A 25,172-nucleotide genomic window follows, 5' to 3' on the forward strand; every position below is an offset into this window, starting at 1 on the left:
TAATTAATCCCAGAACACCAAAGGGAAAGTGCCTGAAAGCTTGAGGAAAGAAAAAAAAAGTGACACCCAAAGGAATAGACAGGAGAAACACATTAGTAGTCTTTTTTAACTCTCTCTTTGTTTTGGGGGTGTGTTTGTTTGTTTTTTGGTTTCAGTTTTTGTTTTTTGAGACAAGTTCTCACTATGTAGTTCAGGCTGGTCTTGCACTCACTGTGTTACCCAGGCTGGTCTCAAACTCATGATGATGCTCCTGCTTCAGCTTCCTGAGTGCTGAGATTAAAGGCCTGTACCACTGTGCCAGATGCCTTTCTTTCTTTTTGAGGTACTGTGAATTGAACCCAGGCCTTTGCACAAAGCTACATTCTAAACCCTTTTTATTTTATTTTATTTTTTTTGGCACAAGGTCTTGCTAAATTGCTAAGTTGTCATGGCTGGGCTCAAACTTGTGATCTTCCTGCCTTAGTAGCCTAGAATACTGGCATTGCAGGTATGTGCACCATGCCCACTTCTCTGATTCTCTAAGAGTTTTGTAAAACAGCTGCATGTAAGACATATAGTATTGGGGCTGGAGATATAGCTCAGCAGCATAAGCGCCTGCCTTGCAAGCAGGCAGTCGTGAGTTTAATCCCTGGTACTGATAAAAAGGAAAAAGACAAAAATATATATATATAGTATTATATATATGTACTGTACAGGTTTACATACACATACAGAAAGTCAGCGTAAGTACACTAATACCTTTAGAGAATAGGAGCACTGTGATGTTGTGTTTTGTTTTAGTTGGGCCTTGTACAAAAGTGCCCTGCCACTGAGCAATTCTTTAGCCTCTGGGTGTTTTTGGTGCTAGGCATGGAACTCAGGGCCTCAAGAATGCTAAGCACTCATTCTACACATGAGCTATAAGCCAAGTCTTTGGAATCACCTCCTCTGGAGACAGACAGTCAGCTTCCATGTCATGAGGATGCCCAAGCAGTGCCATGGGGAGATCCAAGCAGTGCCGTGGGGAAGAAGCTGGGCATCAGGCCCACAGCAGCATTCACTGCCCAGTATGACATTGTGTCCTTGGCAGGGGGCCTCCTCCACAAGTCTTCACGTGACTGTAGCCCCTGCTGACATCCTGACTGCCTCTGGGGAGGGACACTGAGCCAAGAACCACCCTGCTAAGCCACTCCGGATTCCTGTCCCATGACCACTACTTGAGATAATAAATGTTTATTGTTGTTTTAAGCCTGTAAGTTTTGGGAGTAATTTGTTAATGCAGCAAAAGATAACTCCAATGAGAAGCAACTGGTGAAAGGTAGGGAAAAAACATTTTATTTTATGTTTTTAATTTATATATTCCTCTTTGTTGTTTATTTTTTTACAACTTGCATTTGTAAATTCTTTTTCCAGTGATAAAGACCAAAGCATGACCTCATGCTTGCTAGGTAAATGCTCTATCACTGAGCTCTACCCCAGCCAGCATTTGTAATTTTAAAAATTAAAGCATGAAAGTTTTAATTTAAGAGAAGGATCAATCTTTAAGTACCAGCTCTATGTCATTGCTGGACATAGAAAAAATAATATATATTTAAGAAAATATTCTTTCACTAGTAGCAGTGACCACATATACAGAGAAACAGGCCAAAATATATATCTGTTCCTCATGCTATAAAACATAAGATATTGCTAGACATTGATCATTATTATGTTTTTCTGACTGAAAATTATTCAGTCATCCCTGACTTACAGAGGAGGAAACCACAGAAAGGCATTTCTCTCTGTTGCACAGATGTTTACACTTGTATTAACAAAGGACAAAGAACCCCTTTCTGGTTTTTTTTTTCCCCTTAGAGAACCAGAACTTCAACTTGAGGTATTGATGAATAGTAATGCCACTAGTTAAGATGCCAATTTAAAAAGTATTTAACGGCTGATTTTTCTCATCACCTCCACAGCCTTCCTCTGTGTTACACTCACATGCTAACTTCAATATGTCTTCTGCTCACAACTTTCTTCTCTTTACCCAAGTATTTTATCTCTATACTTGAGTAAACCCAACAAATCAATCTAGCCGGGTCGCAGAGTAAGGACTTCCTAGAAAAATACCATTGGCTTAATGACTTCCCCTTTTCATAGTCACATTTAATTCCTGCTGAGCTAATGGTATCAGGGGATGGGTGTCTGCATCCTGTAGCAAATATTCCCATCATTTCTTCCTCCCCACTTAGAAACATTCTTTAGCTCTTACTAAAGCTAAAAGCCCTGGAGTTCTTTGAGTATTGTGTGTGCTGTTATGGGGATTTTATCCATGGACCAGTTTTTGTTTAAAGTGAATATTAATCTTGCCTGTTATATAAACTAAACATCTGCAAATTTCCTTATGCATGATACCATCAAGGGAGAGAAGAGTGTAAGAGAAGAAGGGGAAAAACCATTAAAAGAAAATGTTAGGCTATGACAAAGGAATCTAGACTGAGACCAACTGTCTGAAAAGTTATTGTTCTTGAATTTCGTCATCAACTCAAGCTGGAGTGGTAAGAGCCATTCCTGTCATGGTCATTCCGGTTAACCACCCAAGTAGTACAAAAACTCTTCACAACCTGTTCCTATTCATGGTTAGCACTGAGCTTTAATTGGTGTTCAGACAGGAACCTAACACCTATTTGACACACTTAAAATGTGTTAGTAAAACAATTGCTCCAACATCCTCCCCCAGTTCCCTTGGCTAACACAAAATATCCACTTAACTTTCCCAGAAGAGAGTGGAGATTTATCCTGTTTTGACTATGGAAAGCAGGGCTTTTGGGTACAGACTGTTTTATGGTCTCATTTGGATTGTTGTGGGCAAATTGGGTGAGATAAAGTCCAAATAAACTAGCCCTGAAATTCTCATGCTTGTGTGGATTTATGTGGCCCTTTGATGTCGTTTTTGTTTCTCTGTTGGAATGTTTCAAATATGCACTTAAGTCACCCATAGAAAAGGCTGCTAATGTAAATGGATGTGTGTTTGGAACGGGCTGTCATCTTAACCTTCCCAGAGATGCAAAACCATAAAAGCACAAAGAGTCAATGGGAATTACCTCTTCTGTTTCTTCTTTTAAATATGAGATGTTGCAGAGTTCATACTGCCCCTTCCTTCTCTTATCTTTATTTATTCAGGTGACTTAAATTTTGGCTATTAAAAAGAGGGGTTGACCCTCAACTCTAGGACATTCCTCTTAAAATTGAATTTTGACTTCCATGCCCAAATGATTAAGAATATTGTTTGCGTCTTTGATACTCTATCTTTACAATGATTTTCATTAAAAAAAAAACTATAGGAATATAAAAGTGTGTAATCTGAAATACTTGAACTCATATTGCAAATGTTCTCCTCAGGTTTGAAAACTAAGCCAGGCTAGGTGGCATGTGTCTGTAGCCCTAGATATTGAGAGACTGAGGCAAAAATATCCCTTGAGCGCAGGAGTTCAAGATCAGTCTATGTCTAATAATTTTTTTGATAGAGTTCGGGAATATAGCTCAGTATAGAATGTATACCTAAGTATGCCTGAAGACACTGATTGAATTCCCAGCAAATATGTATGTAATCAGTAATCATAAGAGTACGATAAAAGAAAAGTTGAGAAGCAGAGGGAAAATGTTAACCATAATCTGTAACTCCTTCACAAACAGTACGAAGGTAGAACTAATCAGAGGACAGATGAAGCACTGATCCAGCCAAGGATACTCACGTGGGTCTGTTGAAGGACATGTGCACTGGAACCAGCAGTGCTATAAACATTTACGGACTGGGCCTTCCATGCAACATTATATCACAAGCATTCTTAATTTCAGATTTCATTAAACATAGACTAATGTTCATGATTTACTTTAGAATATACTTACAGAAATAAGAGTATATTGTATCAACATCTTAAATCTTAATTGAATACTTAAGGTCTTGCCATTAGCTGTGTAATAAAAAAAGTCACAAGATGAAAACTTTTTAAAGTTTTTCAAAAGCTAGGCTCTGTGACATGTACCTATAACTTTCTTTCTTTCTTTCTTTCTTGGTACTGGGGATTGAATTCACAACCTCACTCTTGCCAGGCAGGTGCTTATGCCACTGAGCTAAAATCCTAGCCCTGTACCTATAATTTCAATACTCTGGAGGCTAGGGCAGAAGGATCACAAGTTCAAAGCCAGCCTGGGCTGCATAATATGCTCTAGACCAGCCTGGATTACAGCCTGGATGACCCTGCTTTTATTTATTTATTTATTTTATCCTGCTTTTAAAAAATGCTTTAAGAACCGTCCTTTTAAAAATTTTTTTATTTTAAAGAGATTAAGACAAAACAGGACATAACACAGAAGATTAGAACAATGTAAGCAACATAGTATTTCACCAAAAGACAACCTGTAATTAACAGTAACTACCATAATGTCTCTTTCTTTGAAAAGTTGAGCATAACTTCATATACAATAGTATCAAACAAAACAAAATAGTATAAAACCATTCAAGAGAATGAAAGTATTACAGGACATTCAGAACCAAATAACAGAAAATGAACAATGACTACTCTATTGTCTCATTTTCCATAGAAAATGTGTTTATACTATCACATGTAATACAATCCAATAAGATATAATTATGATAGAACCAATGGAAACAGAAGAACAAAAGCATGGTAGGACTTGAGAGTAAGATAATACTAAATCAACACTGGCTATTATAGTGACTTGTTTTCTTCAAAATAGCTGTTCATACCATCACAGATAATAAAATCAGACAAACCAAGATAAACCCATTCCAACTAATGAATGCAATCATTATAAGGCTTCAAACCAATGTAATGGGGAATCATGATTACCATAAACTCTTATGTACTCTTACCATTTCTTACACTAGGGAGACTATATGGTATTTATACATATGAGTTTGATTTATTTCACTTATGAGTATGGTCTCAAGTTGTGCTCATTTATTTATAAATATTTCAATATGATCATTCTTTATAGCTGACTAGTACTCCATTGTATAAAAATACCACAACTTTTTCATCCATTCCTCAGTTGATGGACACTTAGGTTGTTTCACGTCTCCAGCATTTGTTGTTGGTAGTTTTCTTGATCCTGGCCATTCTTTCAGGAGTGAGATGGAATCTCAGTGTTGTTTTAATTTGCATTTCTGTAATGACTAATGATGATGAACATTTTTTCATGTGTTTATTTGCCATTTGTATAAGAACCATCCTTTTCTTACCAAAACTTATATTCCTCCTGGAAGCAGGTCAATGATATGAAATCATGCTCTGCCTAAAACTTCTAGATAGAATCAGTCTCTTGTGTGCTCAAGTTACACTTCATTCCAAAAATGTAAGTCCCTGTCAGAACTAGTATACTCACACCAATAATAAAAAAAAAAAAAAACACATATACAATACTTTTGACAAGTCTCTCACAAATTACATACTTTTTTAGGGATTAAAGGTAAAAATTATGGAACAATGAAAAGAGCTCTTTAAAGCAATTGAGTAGTAGGAGACATTCAGCAGTGATCACTTAAAGCACGATGAGGAACAGAAGCAAGGTGATGATACCTCTCAAGTTTATGGTACATCATGCCTGACACCCTTGGCATCCCGAGAGACCCTTCTCCACAATATCGTTTTAGTCATTTTGTTTCTGGTCTTTTGGTAATCAGTTTTGGGTCCTTGGCTAAGATAGTTCAGCTGGTCACCTCATTATACTGTGAGGTCAAGGAAGTATTTCTTACAATAAACTCTTTCCTCCATTCTTTATCTCTGCATGCAACTCACTATTCCAGGTTGAAAGGTTGTGGTCAGCTGCACATGTTACACTGGATAGTAAGGGGAATAATGAAAAAAGCATAATTTGGGAATCCAGTGAAAACTAAAATCAAATCTGTATATCGGATGGGACTCATTCAAATTATTTGACCTGCTCAAGCCTCAAACTTCTTATTTGAAAAATGAAATTATACAGCATCAGAATTTGTTGTGAGGCAGCCAGACATGCACAGTGGTACACACCTGTAATCCCAGCACTTTGCGAGGCCGAGGCAAAGGGTTATTTGATAAAGTCAAGCCTGGACAACTTAATGACTTAGTGAGACCCTGTCTCAAAATTTACAAGCAGATGTATGTGTGCTGGAAATGAAGCTTTGTGTGAAGGCTCTGGGTTTGATCCCAGTACCATAAAAATTGTTTTTAAAAAGTAGGAGATGTCTGATAGGTTCTCAGATTTCACCTTAGTTATAAGATGCAGTCACATTTCTAAACCAAAGCTAGAAATAGCTTTTGTCGTGTTGGAGGTAGATGTATGCTTCCCTCCAATCAAAGGAACTCTAGAAGCAGATCTATTAAGGGCATCTATTTATGATGTCTTACACTAACCATTAAATCTTAAGAAACCTCCCAGAGTTTCTATATATTTCAAATTTACTCTTGAGTTAATCAACAGCATTCCATTCTTTTTATGCTGTAGTCAGTCTTATTTAGAAGATTATTTCTGAGTACCAAAAAACTAAACTGTTATAACCATATATGAAAATTAAACATCTTGGAAATAAAAATTCCTTCTCCCAAATAAAATTTAACTGTGAAAAAAGAGATGCTAATTAAAATGTTTGCATTCCCTATTGCATTTACTAGATTTATTAACAAAATCATCTTCCTAGAGGACTAATTGAATACAGCTCAGCAGTAGTAGAATCCTACTCTAGAATGTCAACGTCCATTTCATCAGTGCTATTACAACCAGTATCTCAAATATAAATATATTACTGAATGATGTAGTTGCTTTTTCCATTATTGGGACACAGACCCAATACCCATTTAAAGGACAGGTTTAAGTTGGTTCACAACTTGAAAGATTCAGTCTATGTTTGGTCAACTCCGAGGCAGAAGCAATGTAATAGGAGAGTGTGGAGGAGGGAGACTGCTCATCTCAGGTTAGCCAAGAAACAGAGAGAGAAGGGAGGAGCTAAGAAGGAACAGTACCTGCTAAAGGCACTCCCCCAGTGACAGACCTCTTTCAATCAAATGCTATCTCCTAACAACACACTGAGATATGAATTCATCAAAGCATCAATCCACTGATAAGTGTACAGTGCCCCTATGATCCAGTCAACTTCCAAAAGACCCCTCTGAACACATGAAATTTGAGGAGACATTTTAGATTTAAACTCTAACACAAGCCTTCATTGATGATTGATAATCATGTGCAGTATTTAGCACAGCTAAATTTCAAAACAATAACTGCAAATCTCTGTTGGGCTTCATGTAATCACAGATGACTCCTAGCACTTGGGACGCTGAAGGAGAGGATCAGTCTGGGCTCCGGAGTGAGATCCTGTCTCAAAATAAAAAAACATGACTTCTAATTTTGAGATTTTTTTTTTTAGAAAAATAAAAGGTTATCTTTATTTAAGTCTCATTGATAGGGAGCATGCTAAGTGCCTATCTAAATCAAGACTGCAGCAGTTTAGCTTAATGTGGTTCATTGTTCTCATATAACAAGAAGTGATTAGTGGTGATTAGTCCGGCTGGTTAGCTTGAGCCACAGGTCCAGAAACCCAGGTTCTTCCTTGCTTCCTGTACCACCATTCTTAGCGTGTATCTTTTTTTTTTTTTTTTTTGAGAGCGAGAGAGAGAATCTTACTGTGTAGTTTGGGCTGGCCTTGATGTAGCCCAGGCTGGACTTCTTGTTTGTTTTATTTTGTACTAGGAAACAAACTTAGGACCTTATGCTTGCCAGGCAGGCATTTATGCCACGGAGCTATATCGTTGGCCTCTCAGGCTGGTGTTAAAACTCACAGAGATCCTCCTCCTCCACCACAGAGACCTGGGATTACAGGTAAGTACAACTACACCCAGCTCATTGTGTAGCTTTTGCCCTCTTAGATGCACGGCTGCTTTCCTTCTAAGTGTCCCTTCTTTAAACAAAATAAAAAAGGGAAAGACAAAGAGCAAAATATACATCAAAGTGTGAAAACTCTCCTCGTGTAATCATTGGGTCACCATAGCTGTGAGGAAGCCTGTAGAAAGGAATGTTTTAAGCTGGGGACATTGCCCCCTGCCAACAAAACCATATCTGTGTTCATTAAAAAGGATTTGGGGTAGACAAGTAGTGGTATCCTGTAGTAAGATTATTCGCAGGAGTTTTTTTTGCAGTAAAATTGTGAAGTATTTATTATTTTTCCATTTTATGCATTAGAAAATTGAGGCATAGAAGACTTACATAATTTACTTAGGGTCACACAGATGATAGGTGACCAAAGTGGAATTTGAAGTTAGACCTTTTAAAAAATGATTTGTGAGTAATCATCAAAGGCAAAGATGGGAAGCTGGTCAAGTCTGGAGACTGGTTTTCTTTCAGCCTTCTGGTACGTTAATGCGCTGCACAAAGAGTCAATCTCGGGCACAGCCAAAGTCTCTTGGGCAGTCTGCCAGCAGGCTCATGGAAGGCAGCTATGCAGTCATCCCTCCTGTGCTGTAACCTCACATTCCGACAGTCCTGAGGCAGCTGTGACATGCATCTGGATTAGCTTGAGTTCATGAGTCCAAAACACTTGCACATCAAAGGTTCCAGAAGTGAACGGACTCAGGTTGGGGGCAGGGTGGGTTGAGGTGCTGCCTGGCTGCCCTCTGGACTTGGGGCTGGTGTTTCAGGCAAGGTGTAGGGCTCTTTGGGCTCCAGGAAAGAACCCAATCATTTTGAAGTAATGCCTATTCACAAAAATTTTAAGAGACAGGCAAATAGAAGGGGTTTGTACTCTGTTATCTTTATTCATTGTTTTAGTTCTCTTTAACAGCTCCTGGAACTGTAGTTGAATACATGAAGTATAGCAACAAGAAAGGCTTGGCTCAGGGGAGGTGAGCAGAGGCACTGGGAGCCAGCCAGGGTTCTCAGGTTGTAAAATAAAATCTTAAGTCCAATTGGACACTGGCCCCAGGCCATGGCAGAGATTAATGCCAGAGTTGTAAAAAGTGCTATGTGGCAATGGTTAGCCAGGGTGTGTGTGTGTGTGTGTGTGTGTGTGTGTGTGTGTGTGTGTGAGTGTTGGTTTTTCTGCAAAGCAGCTTAATATGAAACACACAATTTTCAGTTGTTTTGGAGTCTAAAAATAAAATTAAAGACTCATTTACTTTCCTCTTTTAATTAAGAACTGAAGTAACTTTCTCAAAGAAAAGAAGTCTAGGTAACATTATCCTCTAAACCAGTTACATCACTCTAAGTTCCCTGTCCTTGTTAACAGACGTGCATGTGTTTTTACACAGGTATAGTTACTGTAGTAGACATATAATTTCTGAGTTCTACTTTTTTTTTGCATAACTTTATTTCATATGGACATTTTCATAGTTATTTGAAACACATGTTTTCAGGTTTTCTTTAAGCGATAGAGTATTCTGTTACATTGATCTGCTGTGGTTTGCATAATCTCCCCCTATTGTTGGACACATGGACTGTTTTCATGGTTTTGCTGTTATGGTGGATGCCACTGACAACATTTTTGCACAAATTCTTTCTTTTTGTTTTTTGTTTTCAGGTTATTCATTGTTCAGTCAATGTGTTTGAAGAGTTATCTCTCACTATGTCCAAATGGCTGGAATTTGTAAAAGTTACCTTATTTGGTAAAAGATCTCTGCAGATATAATTAAGTTAAAGATTTTGGGATCAGACCTTGCTGAAACATCTGGGGAGGAGTACTAAATCTAATGACAAGCGTCTCAGTACCTCAGTACCGGGGAACTCCTGACTGCCTGCTTGCAAGGCAGGCGCTTAAACCGCTGAGCTAAACCTCCAGCCCCATGATAAGCGTCTTTATAAAAGGCAAGGAGAGAGGAGACAGAGAGAGAGAGAGAGAGAGAGAGAGAGAGAGAGAGAGAGAGAGAAACAGAGACAGAGAGATTTGATACAGACAGAAGATACAACTATAGGGAGACAAGAATATATAAAAATGGAGGCAAAACCTGGAGTTATATATCCACAAACCAAGAAATATCTAGACCCATCAGAAACTGTAAAGAACCATGAAAATTCTCCTCTAGCACCTTCAGGGGAACAAGGGCCCCGTCTTAGCTACTCTTTGAATTTGAACTTCTGCCTCCTAGGACTTGAGAAAATAAATTTCTGTTTACTCCATTTGCAGTAATTTGTTGCAGTGGCCACAAACACTGATACAAATGTAGAATTTCAGCATTGTTAAGCATATTTTCTTTATTTCCTTTGTAGTATTCACAGTACTTACACATAAAAGGGGAATGGTCACACAAATACTGTCCTTAAGAGAGTTGAGTCTCAGATGTTTCTTTACTTGTAACCATCTCTTAGTTCATGTTTGTTCCCACCATTTTATAGTGCAGTTTATTATGAGTTGTTCTGTTCCTTTTTGCTGATGGCTCTAATAAAACTCATAATTAGGCCTCTGTGCCATTCGTATGGGGAGAGGAGGAGAAAAACATCTATTAACAACTTACTGAGCCAGAACTTTTACAATTAATGCATTTTTGCCTGTTTTTTCTTCTGATCCCTTTTTGTTTTAAATCCATTGCCTGTTCCCTTGTCTTACTTCATGTTGTGTCAGTGATGCCCAAACCATTTACTATTTTTGTGTAATTGTGTCTTTAAAATTTTTTTTGTGAAAAAAATTGTTTTCGGTTGTTTGATTTTTCAAGACAGAGTCTTGCCATGTAGTCTATGCTAATCTTAAACTCTCTATGTAGCCTCTTACTCGAGAACCTTCTGCTGCAGCCTCCCACATGCTGGAATTACAGGTATAAGCCACTACACTCAGCCAAAAAAGTTGCTTTTTTTTTTAATCACCAAAGATTCTCTTGATCATTTCCTCCATATCCGAGTATTTTATAATTTGCAAAAATTTTGCCTAGAATCCATATTTTCTAGCTGTGGTAGATATTTGTGGATTTACTTTTGCCTAATCAGATATTCTTTTGCGAATCTTCCTTTTCCTGGTAAAATCCAAAGTGCCTCAAGGTAAATCAACCCACTCCTCCACTAACATAAGGAATAGGCCATGACTAACTTAGCATGTGGCACACATTCATGCACACACACATACACACACACACACTCACGCATAACCAACTATCATTGATGGAGAAGCAGACCCTTGATGTCAGGTGGTCCATTCAAGATGAATTTCAGCACTCTTGTATAGAATATTGAGCCAGAAATGTATTTTTTTCCTTGTGGATGTAAACAGCCCAGCTGCCAGGTGAATCAGTATTAGGATGAAGGACATAGTCAACCTTGTAAGTAGCAGAGCATAGGATGGACAGGAAATGGCTCCTTCATGATCTTGTTGAGTGTCTGGATTATCCACTTTGTCAGCTTGCCTTACCTTTGCTACTTAGGTGAACCACTAAACACTCTTTTGTTGGTTAAATCTATTTGAGCTGAGTATTCTGATTGTATTCTCAACTGATGTATCAAGCAAAGTTTAGTCATTTTTATTGAGATATTTAAGTGTGGGTTTCTCACCAATTAATTTTAATACTTGTTATTTGTTATCTACTGTATGCTGTTATATCACAAAGTACTTAAAATCATCATTATTCAAAGCATTTCAGTGGCTAGGGGAAGGAGAATGGTTCAGAGGGACATGCAGATGGGACATCATCCCACAAGCAACTTTCATTTGGGAACTGTCCTTCACTCACTGCTCTGCAGGGAACTTCTTGGCAGAAATGCCATCATATACATGGCCTCCTATCTTCTGTTGTCTCGTAGTTTCCTCAGAAGCAAATGCCAAGTTCCCTCTTTCCTCAGAGCACTTCGGCCTCTGTCTCTAATGTTTTGCCCCCTAACTCATAATCTGGATGATAAGGTCTTGCCTCCTACCCTAATTAATTATTTTCCAGTAAAGACACTTGCCTTCCAGGGAGGTCTGGTGCCAGCTTTAAGATAAACATTTCACTTTGGGACACAGAGGTAACTAAACTCTCATCAAGGGTTCAGAGCCAGGAAAAGCAAACCAGTCTATGTATGCAAGTTTGTCTCTATAGTCCCTGGATTTTTTATGACACCATGAGAACTCTCAAGAAGAGTATTAAAGGATGCTATGTGACAACAGTTGTGCAGGTACAGTCCTGCAGCTCCCCCTATTGCTCTTGGGGACTCATTCTGGGAACCTCCTGCTGTCATGAAAGAGGACTGGGGATGCTAGGATTGCTGTGTGGAGAGATGAGGTGTCCACAGAGATCAGTTTCTCTGGTTCCCAGATGTACAGGTCTTGTCAGTGAGTTACCAGTGTCTGCTCTAGCCACATTCTACATGTGGCTGTATGAAGAATCTGGAGTGAGAACTGCCCAGCTGAATCCAGTGAAACCCCAGATTTGTAAGCAGAAGAAATGCTCATTATTGAGTGAATTCACAGATTTTGGAGGGGTTAGTTACACAGCAACAGAGAACTCTTTCTTGTCCTTGTGGAGCTTACATTCCAGTGGAAAAAGCTGTCAGATTCACCACGAAAGAGTAGCTTTTAAATCATTCTACTGTCTGTTCTTTTCATGGGCCTCTTGATGTACTGTTTTAATTAACATCTGGAGACAGTTGCGGTTCCTGAAGTATTTGTAAGGACATACACAGAACTTTTTTTCTCAGTGCATTTTTTGTTTTGTTTTGTTTTGGTACCAGGGATCAGGGCTCGGACTCACAACTGAGCACTTGCAAGGCAGGCACTCATGTTGCTGAGCTAAATCCCCAGCTTGTTTTGTTTGTTTCTCTCTTTTTTGTGTGTTGGTTTTCACTGAGGTACATCCCTACCCTGTTTTTTAAATTAAATTTTATTTTAAGATTATTGTCATCTACATGCAATTGTGTAAAATAATATAGAGAAATCCCCTCACCTTTTACTCAGCTTATGCCTATGAAAACATCTGGCAAATGCAAGGTCACTATTACAAGGAAATTGACAGTCATACAATCAAGAAATAGGACATTTCCTATTTCTACAAGGATCTACATCCCTACAAGGATCCCTCCTGTGGCGCTATTATAGACACATCTCATCTCCCCATGTATCTTCCCTGATGCCTGTGATTCTTGGAAATCACTTATCTGTCTTTCATGTCTGCAATCTCATCACTTAAGAGGGTTATTTAGGACTGTAATTTTTTTTTATCGGTACTAGGGATCGAACTCAGGACCACCTGCCCACAAGGCAGGTGCTTATGCCACTGAGTTAAATCCCCAGCTCCAGGGCTGTAATTTGGCTCACTGAGAGTGAGGTTGCTTAGCATGCACAAGGCCCTGGGTTCAATCCCTAGCACTATAAACAAAACACAAAGATTTTGAGGCTATTTAAATACATCATACAATATGTATGGAATTTTGAAATTAGCTTTTTTCATTCAGTATAAGTTCCTGACAATAAATACAAATTGTGCACATCAATATTCATTCCTGAGATGGGCATAGTGGCACACTCCTGTAATCTCAGTACTCAGGAGGCTGAGGCAGGAGGATTACTATGAGTTTGAGGTGCACCAGGCTACACAGTTAAGTTCAGGCCAACCCGAACTACATAGTGAGACACTGTCTCAAAAACAAACAAATAGGCAAGCCATGCATTTCTTTCTATTGCTGAGTAGTATTCCATTGTTTGCATGTATCATCACAGTTTTTGTGACCATTTGTCTGTTAAGAAACTTCTGGATTGTTTCTAGTCATCAGTTACCACAAATAAAGCTGTTATGAACATCCTGTGTATAGGTTTGCATGGGAACACAAGTCTTCATTTTTCTTGGATAACCGTACAGGAAGGCAATTGCTGGATCATATGGAAGTTTCATTTTTAGTTTAGTTTTCATTTTTAGTTAGGCGTTGGTTTGTTCATTTGTTTGTTTTTAAAAGAAACTTCCAAATCATTTTCCAGAGAGGAAGGTTCATTTTATATTCTCATCAGAAATGCATGTATGATCTAATTTCTCTGCATGTCACCTGACTTTGACTAATAAGTTAAATATAGCTCCCAAGATTAGACCTCCCTTGATTGCTCTACAGATCCTTTGTCCAAAGGACAGGCCTCTAATATTCAGGTTGCTGCCTAATGTAGGGTGGGAGACTGATGAATTAGACAAGATGAACAGGCAAAAAGGACGCCATCCTTTTATATCCCGGTAGGTTATTGTCTTATTTGGGGCTTCTGACATCTTGTTTAAACATGTTACCATTGTAGTTGTATTAGTATAACTTCAGATGATCTTTTCAAAGGCAAGGAAAACCTCGAAGATTGAAAAGCAATAGATTGCAAAAGGAAGTTTAGGAAGAGCTTGAAAATTCCTGAAAGGCAACAGGGCTTCGCTTCAGCTACAGCTCACTAAGTAATCAGACCAATCTTTACTAAATGATTGATTTTTAGAGCAACAATTTAGGTGAAGGGTGACTTCTCTAATGCGACCTGGTAGTAGTTCAATTTCTCCTGCTAATTACATAGTGCCCTGTTTTTTCTTAGGCAGACAGAATTGTTAGATCCATCAAAGCAGACATGACACACACAAGGAAGATACAGAGGAGCAAAAGTTTATATTTCATCAATCTCTGTCCCAAATCTAAAATGTTCAGATCTTCAATAGACTGTTAGATAACTTTTAAATATTATATTAAAATTCCATGGCTGGTTTAAAAAAATCCATGACTGGCTTATTATATTAAATTAGATAACTTCTAGGGGCTGGGGGTGTAGCTCAGCGGCATAAGCACCTGCCTTGAAAGCAGGCAGTCGTGAGTTTGATCCCTGGTACCGATAAAAAGGAAAAAGAAAAAAAAAATTAGATAACTTCTAACTATTACATTAAAATTCCATGACTGGTTTAAAAGAACTGTTTTCTAAACACTTGAATCCTGTTTTATGTTCCTTTTGCTTGGGATTACTGCTGCCTCTTCCTCATTGGCCTTTAATTGACAGAGTTTTCTGATTCTATCAAATTGATTATCTTCATCATCAGTAATATCAAAATCTTCATCCATCCTAGATTAAGTTGTGTGATTGCCAAGGTGAAAATGACAAAGTGAATTTTAAATGAAGGGTTCTATTTTGCCAGAATTCTCCATATCTGTGTTTTCCCATTCCTCTCTCCCTTTAAATCAAACCTTTTGTATATTTGCTGGTGAAGTAAGCACAAAACCAAATCTTTTGGTAGCAACTATTCCCTGATTTGCATTTCTTCAAATAAATATACAACTGCAAAGCAGTTTTGATTAGCCTTACAGAAATATTTGTAGGCATTCAAGTTCATAATCTCACTAGTTTTTAGTCATGATATTTTACAGATTTAAAAGGCTAGTCACTAATAAATTATAGTAGCATGTGAAGAATTTCAGCAGTAGGGACTGGAGACTTAGCTCAGCGGCATAAGCACCTGCCTTGCAAGAAGGCAGTCATGAGTTTGGTCCTTGGTACCAATAAAAATTTAAAAATTAAAAAAAAAAGAAACAAAATAAAAGAATTTCAGCAGTAATTTCAAAAGGAAAGTTTTCTTTATATTAATACGGGTTTTTGTTCTTTTGCAGTACTGGGGATTGAGCCTAGAAACTTCATGTTGAACTACATCCCCAGCCTTTTAAAAATTTTTTTTTAAATTTTGAGAGAGGGTCTCCCTAAATCTCTAATTTTCCCAGATTGGGTTTGAATTTGTGATCCTCTTGCCTTAGCCTCTTGAGTAGTTATAGGCACGTGCCACCATGCCTAGCAGTAATTAAGGGTTTCTATAAGTTGATTTGCACAAGAGAAAGTATACTTGTCTAGGATACATACTACAATTTTTTCCTCTTTTAACAAGAGAAAAATATATCTCCATAGGTAGCTCCTGACTACTACTATTTGAGATGACAGTGGGAGTCAATTTACCACCAGATGACACTCTGGGAGCTTAAATTAGGTTATTATCTACTGTATCATCTTCAAGTCACTGTTCCTCAAAGTAAAATGTGGGCATTCTGTCCTCATCTGCTGATACCTTTAGGGTAGTATTCCAAAGGGAGGTAGTCCCAGATAACAGCAAAGGATAAAGAGCTAATGTCTATTAAACAAAAATTAACTTTCATAGAATATTTTCTAACTTATTAAGCATTTTCACCTTATTTATTTCATCTTCCAGTAACACTTGAGAATATTCTTCTGTTTCATAGATTAGAAACCCAAGGCTCAAAAAACCTAAATGGATCACCAATAATTACAAACAATATCCAAATCAGAACTGGCACCTAGATACAATTTCAGTGCCTTTTCTTGTACAGCTCACTGAAAGGTGAAATTGACACTTTATTTTTATTTATTTATTGTCTTTTTTGTTTTTATCGGTACCAGGGATGGAACTCGATTAGAAGGCATCTTTAATAGTTAAAGTTATTGTGCTAAATCCCCAGCCCCATTTTACCTCTTTTGAAAAGAGAAAATTCCAGTTTCCCCTAAAGACCATTTACCATCAGAAGATTCTACCAAGTCCGTCTTCGAAATACTAGTCTGATGGCATGTCATCTTACAGCAGATTTTCCTAGCACTTTAGCTAGTGTTCCCATGATCTTATAAGAAAATGTAAACTCCTGGAACTATCTCTCAGCTTTCCTCCCTCAGTGGATTTCGGATGGGTTTAAATAATTCACTGCCTAACCCATTTTGATGGGTTTCCACAGTAGTGGCAGGCCATGTGGTAGAACTGTTGGAAGGTTTATGTGTCCCATGACTCCTTTAATTTAACCAGCCTGGCTAACCGTGCACAGTGATGACTCTCCTGAATGAATGTCTTCCATTAGCCTGCACCTGACCACAGTGCTCGTATTCTTGTGTGATCATGGATCATTACATACACAGGGTCTGTACTGAGGTATGTAATTTCATTGCTTTTATTAGTTGATTTTTAACCACACTCAATTTACTCTATTATTCCTTATATGTTTGAAATTCTTTTCTTCCTCACAAATATAAAAAGGGAGAGGAAAAATGATGAACTACAGAACAATGAATTCTACAAACATTGCAAAAACCCACCAAAGGAGAGTGTGTTGTGTGCTTCATTGTTTTGAGTCTGGATTTCCTACCCTTTCTTCTTCTTATTTTATTTTATTTTCTCAGTCTTGACTTGGGTTTTGTATTTAATTACCACACTGTTTTAAACATTTCACTTCTCACTCTGTACTACACATACATAATAAACACTAGGTATGATCTTAAACTCGATTTAAAATAGAAGCCTGGATTTTAGAGTGTAGCTCAGTGGTAGAGTGCCTGCCTAGCATGCCTGAGGCCTTGGGCTTGATCCTAGCACAAGGGAAAAAAAAGTAGTTATGAATCCAAACAAGGAATAAAAGCATACCAACATTCACAAGACACATTCTTTTCTCACGTCTTCCTCAGCCTATTGCCCTGGGCAGTACATTTTATGTTAAAATAACTAGTGTATTGTTTGTTATTTTCTCTCACCACTGCAAAAACATACATTGCAGGAAAACTGACAGCTAATTTTAAAATGGAATCTAGCATATTGTATGTATGTGTGCGGAAGGCATACAACACGTAATGTGTGATCTGCATTTCTCTTTAAATTTATTTCTGCTGCTATCAACAGGAATGTAATATATGAACTTCAAGTTGAATGAGCAGAGATACCCCCCAAAAAGCAAGAGGTAATTCTTATGCTCTTCTCCCCTCTGAAAATATAAACGAACTATCCCTTAACGGCTAACTAAAAACATCTTTTATTAAGGAAAAGCAGATTTCTAAAAAGTACTAAAATTCACCTGGCCATTGTGGCTCATGCTTGTAATCATATTGGGGAGGCAGAAAGATAGCCAGGAGTTTGAGGCCAGCCTGGGCTACCTAGCAAGACCCTGTCTCAAAAACACCAGAAAAAATAAGTACTAAATTCTTTTTTTTAGAGCTTGTGATCAGCTCTATTTACTTTACATATTGAGATACTTTGAAAATGTTCAATTTTAAAAAATTAAACCCAATTTTCCTGGAAGCTTCCTTTTTGTCTCACCTTTTTTTTTTAAACTCTTGTTTTTGGCCTTGACTTCCTAAAATGTACCATTTTCACTCACAGCATAAGACAGCCTTGGTATTCTTAGTACAACAGATTGTATGTATTGGTAACTGCTTAGAGCTGGCCATCAGATTGTGGATAATAACATATACAGTTTGGATTATGTAAATACTACAGGAAGAAGGCAGACAGGGCCCTTCTGTGTACAAATTTCAGATTGCTGGCTGTATGCCTGTTTAGAATGTCAAGTGCTCCTAAAGGGCAGTGATGAAGTTACTTCTCTCAAGACTGTAACTTCTGAGACGTTTGAAACAAAATTTTCAAATGAAAATAAAGATGATGGAAATTAACATATTTAGGTACTTCTTTACTTGATAGAGAGTTTTGAGGATAAACAGGAAAAAGGCAGAGTTTAACAGCAATTTCTAACTTGAAAATATACCTTAATAGAGTCAAAAGAGAATGTGATGCAAATTACAATTTCATCCATCATATATTTTGTCATTTATACCGAACTCTGAATCAGGAAATTGTGTCAGTTTATTTTTTAGGATTGCTTCTCTTACATTTCAATATTTCAGAATAGACCACGTTGAAGTTTTTGTGTTTTGTTTGGATCACTGTTTTATCATGATAGTTGCTGTCTGACTTTGTTATCTCATGGTGAAAGATTGGTAACTTTAATGTATTTAATTCAAGAGAAGTTAATTAAATAAAACATAAGCATATATATATATATATATATTTTTTTTTAGCAGCGAGACGTTTCAGAGTGGAGAAAGAAATCAATAGCTTTCTTGGCTTACTGAGTTTGTATTTTACTTTAAATATTTATAGTCTGCTTTGTTTCAGGAAGACCTCAAGGCTGCTGATATGTTTACTGCTCAAATATCAACATAGCAATAAGCAGGCCTTTGAAACTCGGGGTGAAAAATGCACCACATTTCAGTAATCTTTTATTTATTGTGGAGTGATTGTGTGGCATTTTGTTTCCCGTCCTTTTTCACAAGAACTTTCAATGTCGACACCATGCCTGCCAGTACCTTTATATTGGGAAGCTCTGCGTGAGGTTGAAGTTTTTATGGGGAAACTGGTTAAAACACAGTTGTCTTTAAAGGCAGGTTTGCCACAGCGAGGTTAAGGGTTACCAATAAATCCATTTATAGCAACTTCTGTATTCTGTGCTCCAGGAACACTGGTGGGGTGACCGGCGCACAATTCCCGCTGTGCACACAAGGCCGCAGCTTTTCCAGTGAATCCTTCCCAAAAAGATTAGGGGATGGAAAGGGTGACCCTAGCCCAGGCTGGACCGGCTGCCTGGACTCCTGGGAGAATCTGTAGTATCCAAGACTCCTGAATCTCTAAACCATACTCTAGAGATTGCTCTACCGAATAACAAAACATTTTGGGAACCCGGGAGTTTGATTTACTGGCACTGAATGACATAATAATAGCATCTTTGTGTGCTCTCCCCCTCCCGGCTGCCCTCCTCCCGCCGACAGGAGCACGACGCCGGCCTCCGCTGGTCTCCACTGAGGCCCAGACAGCATGGGCCAAGCCAGAGAGGTCGCAGGAGGCTGCAGACCCGGGCCCCAGGACGCCTGGGCAGTCATGAGTGCCCAATGTCCTAACTCGCCTTCGGAGAAGAAAAAGGCACAGCCAGTGAGATGCCTTCTTATACTTTCCACCTCCCTTAGCTCATTTTTGGTCCCAAAAAGTGTTTGTGTTTGTGTGTATGTAGTTAAGTGAGGGAAAGTCCAAGAAAGCCACACAAGCCACCCTAAAAGCATCCACAGCAACTTCTGGAAGCTAATTGCTCCCATATGTCCTCGGCCGATTTAAAAAAGCAGTGGGTCACTGTATTGAGTTTAAAGAGGCTGCAAAAAACACTATCACCCAGCTCGTCCCATTCTAGAGGGGCCAGCTGCAGCCCCAGGGCACCAGGCCCTCAAGGAAAGCTCAGCTGCCGCCCGCCTGAACCCAGCCGGGGGAGGAGGAGCCGGGAGCACAGCGCTTGCCCCCGCGGGTCCCCGGGCAGCCGCGACACCGGGCGGGGAGGGGCGCGGAAGGCGCAGCCGGGGCGGGCGCGCGAGAGGAAGGTGCCTTCGGGAACACGCGCAAGGGCGGGGATTCGCGCTGCCAATGAGGCCCCGGTGTGGGCAGAGCGAGGCGGGGGGGCGGGCCGGAGCGCAGCCCTAGCTGTGGCAGCTGCGGGAGCCGAGCTCGGAAGCCGGTGAAGAGGCAGCCGCGCAGCGCCGAGCCGGCCGCGCCCTGAGGCCCGGCCCTGGGGGTGGGGAACCGCCCTGGGAGCTGGAAACTTTCCCGGCAGGTAACTCGCGCTGCCCGCGCGCCGCCGCGGGCCTCGCCGCGTCCCTGGAAGGGCCGGCTGCCGCGGTGCGGAGTAGGGAAGAGGGTCCCGGGGAGGAGGGGAGGGAGAGGCGGATGGTGAAAGGAGTGTGGGAAAGTTTCTGGGGCGCCCCCTCCTCCGCCGGACACACCCGGGAGCTTTCCAGGGATAGGCACAGACATGTTGGGCGCCCCGGGCCTTCGTCTCGCAGTCTCGGGGGAGTCCGCGCCTTCCCCGCGCCGTTTCCTGCGCACTGGCCGCGGCGGAGCTGGAGAAGGGCGAGCTGGGAACACACGGGCGCCCGCGAGTTTCAGGACCCCCGCCCCGCGGCGCCTGCCCGTCCCTTTCCCGCCTGCCTTGAACCCCAGGCTTGGCAGGGCCCGAGGCAGCGCCTGGTGCCTGTGCTGGGGCGGGGGGAGGGAGGCGCCGCGCACCTGGTACGCTGGGTCCCGGGTGTCTGGGCGCGCGCCTAGCGAAGTTACCGAACTTAAACCGGGGCAGTCTATTGCTTGGCGTCTTACAACACTGCGACTCGCGTATCCATCTTCTTTTATTTTATGGAGGTGGGGTGAGTTGCAATTAGGTTTGGAGGGATTTTAAATCGGTGAGACTGAGAAAGACGATGTGAGACTGAGAAAGACGATGTGGCGAGATTGTGACTCCTTGTTCTCGGACGCAGAGTGGTCACTTTGGGGGAAGTCATCAGGGGGAACATCCCCCTCGTCCCCGGGGGAAGTTCTTCCTGGAGGATTTCGGGTGCGGAGCGCAGCGTTGGGGGTGTGAGGGACTCCCCGCTTTGGCGCAGCGGCTTTCCGGAACGGCTGGCCGGGAAGGAAGTCCTAGGCATTGTAAGGCGTGTTTGCAGATGGGAAGGTCTTCTGGGCTGAGGTTCTTAAAACTTACTTGGCTTATGGTGCACGGCTCGGGGCGGAAACGCGGTGGTGACCAGGTGGAGAACCTGCGCCGTGTCCCAGGGGCGGAGGACGCCGCCCGGCGACCGTCGTGTTCCAGCTCCCTGTGCCCTCTCGCAGACCCAGATCCCAGTGCTGCGAGGCACGGTACTCGTCCCCGGAGCCCTGTTCCCTGCCCGGGTCAACTCTGGGAAATGAGGAGGGCACCTTCATCTTGAACTTGACCCTAGGGATGGCGTCGTCCCTGAAGGTACGCGGTAAAGGAAAGCTGAATCGTAAACGTGACATGGACTCAAAGTGGCGCAGAAAGGAAGCTCCCTCGTTTAAGCCTTTGGGAAAAAGACTCAGGACTACTGAGGTCACTAACTGTGGAAATGCCAGACGCACCAGACTGCAGAAGTTAAATGTGTTTGGAGGGGGTGGGGTAGGAGAGGAAAGGAGAAACCTGATTAGTTGGCACTGAGGGTTGGTGTTTCTGTAGTTGAAGTGATCCGGAGTCTGCATCTTTGCTTCATCAGATCCGCTACTCTTTCTCGTTTTCCTTCCTGGGTCATCTTTATTCCTGCCAGGCTGGCAGTCCTGGGACGGGGGAGGGGAAGGAGAAGAAAGCAGTTGGGAAGCTTCTGTAGGCAGTCTGGAGGTATTTCAGATCTGCTGCTAGGAAGAGTCCTGGATTTTAACAGCTGCTTCTTGATTGCTGAGAATGAAGGAATTTATGAGCGGCTGTGAGGTGTTCATTATGGTACTTCGAATGTTTTCCTCATCTAAGCTACTTAAAGATCTCACAGGGGACTTTCCTTCCAGTATGCCATCCTGCAAAGTTTCAACAAGCCAGAATACTTGGTGGGCGTCAATCAAAAAACATCATAAGTATATGCTTGTGGTTTTAAAGTGAAAAGTGTGCAGGAATAAAGGAGGATGTCTGACATCTTCAGGATTGCTTCTGAAGTTGTTCTTTCACCTGCCAAGTAAACAGCCCAGCTTTTCAACTGTTATGATTTAAGGGATGGGAAATATTGTCACCGATTTTAATGGAGGTAGGAAAGCCCAAAATTAAATCTGAGGTCATTTTCCACGACCTTGTCTTGCAGTTCTTGTGCCACAAACTTTTATTGGAATTTGGAAGCATTTGTTTTCCTGCTTTCTTGGTTTCACCACCAAAATCTCTAAATTAGTATAATTGATGTTCATGGTAGAGCTAAAACATAACTGATTTGTAGTCAGCCTTTTTCTGTTTTCCGTAACAGCCAAAAGAACATTTTGTCTCTTCAACCACATACAATTTACTTGGTGCCATAGTGGGTTTTTGATACTGGATGATTGAGGGCACGTTTAGAGAAAATTGTTTTGATTAAATTGTCTGTTTTTAGGCAACTACTCTTCTGAGTTGCTGATTAATTTTTTATCTACCAGGGAACATTAAAAACAGTATCCTTGGGCTAGTGGAGTTAATCCATATTATAATGAATACCACCAGTATAGCTGGAGGTTAATTTTATGTTGATGTTTCCACTTAGAGATTTCTAAGCCAATTGTAAGGATTTTGTTGCTGTTGGATTGAGAGTAGGGTTGAGAACCCCATAGCTAGATAAATGGATTTGTTTTTATTGTTTCTGATGGAATGCTTGGAAGTTTGGTTTAATTCCTAAAGTACTGTAAAGTACTACAGTTAACTGTAAAGTATTACAGTTAAATTTAGAAAAGGAAAATAAAGCAGGGGAAATTATATATATTTTTGTGTTAGTGCCTAGAAAAGTTTTGTTATGAATTATCTTATTTTTAAAAATTTGCCTCTTGTTATTAGTGCCTGTTAATTTTCTAAAAATACTGAGTTTCAGTGCATATGATTTGATCCTTGTTACTTTTCCTTACAATCCTTTCTCTCTTATTTCCTTCCCTGATCTAATAATAGACACCCTATTTTTAATCTCATCTTTTTAAGATTCCACATATTAGGGATAACATGTGATATTTGTCTTTCTGTGCTGTCTTGATTTCATTGCATGCTTCCCTAACTCACAAGTGTTTGCTGGATAGTGCTCTTAAGGCTTTTTGGGTCTTGATGTTTTCTCCTTTGTCATACTTGACATGGAATTACTTTGACACCCTGAAGTTCTGTGGTTCTCCAAGAGCTTGAGAAATGTAGGATTGTAAAAGGCTTTTAAAACATATTATTCTTGGACCCTCTGTTGAGTAAAGCAGGGCATAGGAAGTTAGATCAGTTTGCCTCAGCATTTGTCAATAGTGGAACCGAACTTCACCTGGCTCTTCTGACCCTGCCTCTGCCCATACCTCTCTTTATTCATGGAATCTCCTGTGAATTGGCTGACAGGCTAATGTTAATATGTGACAGTTTCTCACAGTATTTCATTTATGAGTTATTTTAGTTCCATCTAAGGTTAACATCTGTGCTTTGATGTTGGGGATTAAAAACAGTTCACTAATAATGGTAATAAAGCTTTCTCCCTAGGAGAGTTTTAGAAAGTCACATACCTCCAACTAATCATTTATTTATTTTCAACTTCTTTTTTTTATTAAGTAGGCGTCAGTGACTAATGTGATTTATAATCCAGATGTGTAACCCAGGCTGCATTCTTAAGGAAATCACCTCTCACATCTGTGCACCTCTTTTTAAATATAAGAAGTGAACATATCATCTTGTGGTGTCTCTGAACATAATTATAAAGCCTGGATGAATATCCCTTTTTTGGTGTCATTATTCTTGGGCTCCTTCTGCTGGTGACTGGTAAGTCAGATTTTACAGCATGTTCCTTGCTAAGTACATCCGTCGGTTTTCATTGTCTCTTGAGTTTTTGTACCCTGTCCTGTTGATTATTTGTGAGCACCCACCAAGTATAGATAGGTACTAAATCTGGAAGCTTGTCTGAATTTTTTTCCTTTCCTCCTCCTTTTTATTTTTGGTTATGCTGGAGGAACAGACCCAGAGCTTCATAGATGTTAAGCATTTGCTGTACCCAGTTGTCTAGATTTTCCTTAATGGGTTAAAAAATGAAATGATGTACTAAGCTATAGGTGCTTTTACATCTGACTAATTTATGTATCTTCAGGTTTTAAAGTTGATTCTCACAGAATTAAAATATTAAGCAGTGAAGTTTAAACCTCAAAAAGAGGCTGTGTCAGTCTGTGCCCCTTGACAGACCATGACGGATGTGTTTTAGATCTAAAATTACTACCATTTCCTTGGGAAGTGAGAGCAGAAGAAAGCATAAGCGCTATTTGCTAGTGAAGTTGGGAGACTGTTCCCAGTGTATCAGAAGGGGACAAGAATAGTAAAGAGGAAGGGTTGAATTTTTATCAAGGGAATGAATTTTAAACGGTAAGACTTTCAGGAGACGGTCTCTTGTGGAGAATAAAAGGGGTTTTTCCTGATTTGCTGTGGCCATATTGCTGATGGGGTTGTACTTCTAGGGTATGTGTTGTCTTTAAGAGCTGTTGGGATGTTTGTAACTAAGGAGAATGTTCTGGAGAGAAGAGTCCTATAGGCAGGAATATCAAGAATAAAAGAAGTATTGGAGGGCTATGACATAGTCTCTGGATTTTAGCACAGGTTTTGTCATTGACATGAGGAATTTATTAGTAAAACTCTTCCACAGTTGTAGATAAACGTGAACCCTGCATGTTCAGCTGTTGAGGCTAGAGCCAGTGACTCCGCCCTTCCCTGCCCCACCCAACACACTTAGGGTTGTACACCTATCACACACAGTGGCTTATTTGCATGAGTTCTGGGTTAGTTTGTAAGAAATTGTTGGATTGACCTCTTCATGCAAAAATCATACTCAGGCAAATGGGACCATATACTACATGCAAATTAGAAGAATTATTATAAACAGCATATATACACGTGAGCGTGCACACGTGCACGTACGTGCATACTTGTGCAGGGTAGAGTCTCTACCATACTTC

General features: G+C 40.1%; 1 protein-coding gene across 19 annotated transcripts in view; it reads left to right on the plus strand.

Annotated features, from left to right (window-relative positions):
- The first annotated feature begins 1,209 nt into the window (after positions 1–1,209).
- Positions 1,210–25,172, plus strand: part of Tanc1 (tetratricopeptide repeat, ankyrin repeat and coiled-coil containing 1) — a 261,482-nt gene continuing 237,519 nt past the window's right edge. For 7 of the 19 annotated variants that reach the window (XM_063259625.1, XM_063259636.1, XM_063259637.1 and 4 more), the window contains exon 1: positions 20,918–21,498. In XM_063259625.1, the coding sequence (XP_063115695.1) occupies positions 21,481–21,498 (18 nt within the window). In that variant the 5' untranslated portion in view covers positions 20,918–21,480. The other 12 variants (XM_063259623.1, XM_063259624.1, XM_063259634.1 and 9 more) reach the window with 9 other exon arrangements.

Source organism: Cavia porcellus, unplaced genomic scaffold (assembly GCF_034190915.1).
Source record: "Cavia porcellus strain 051 isolate PalLab524CR breed Dunkin Hartley unplaced genomic scaffold, mCavPor4.1 scaffold_12, whole genome shotgun sequence".
Classification (NCBI taxonomy): domain Eukaryota; kingdom Metazoa; phylum Chordata; class Mammalia; order Rodentia; family Caviidae; genus Cavia; species Cavia porcellus.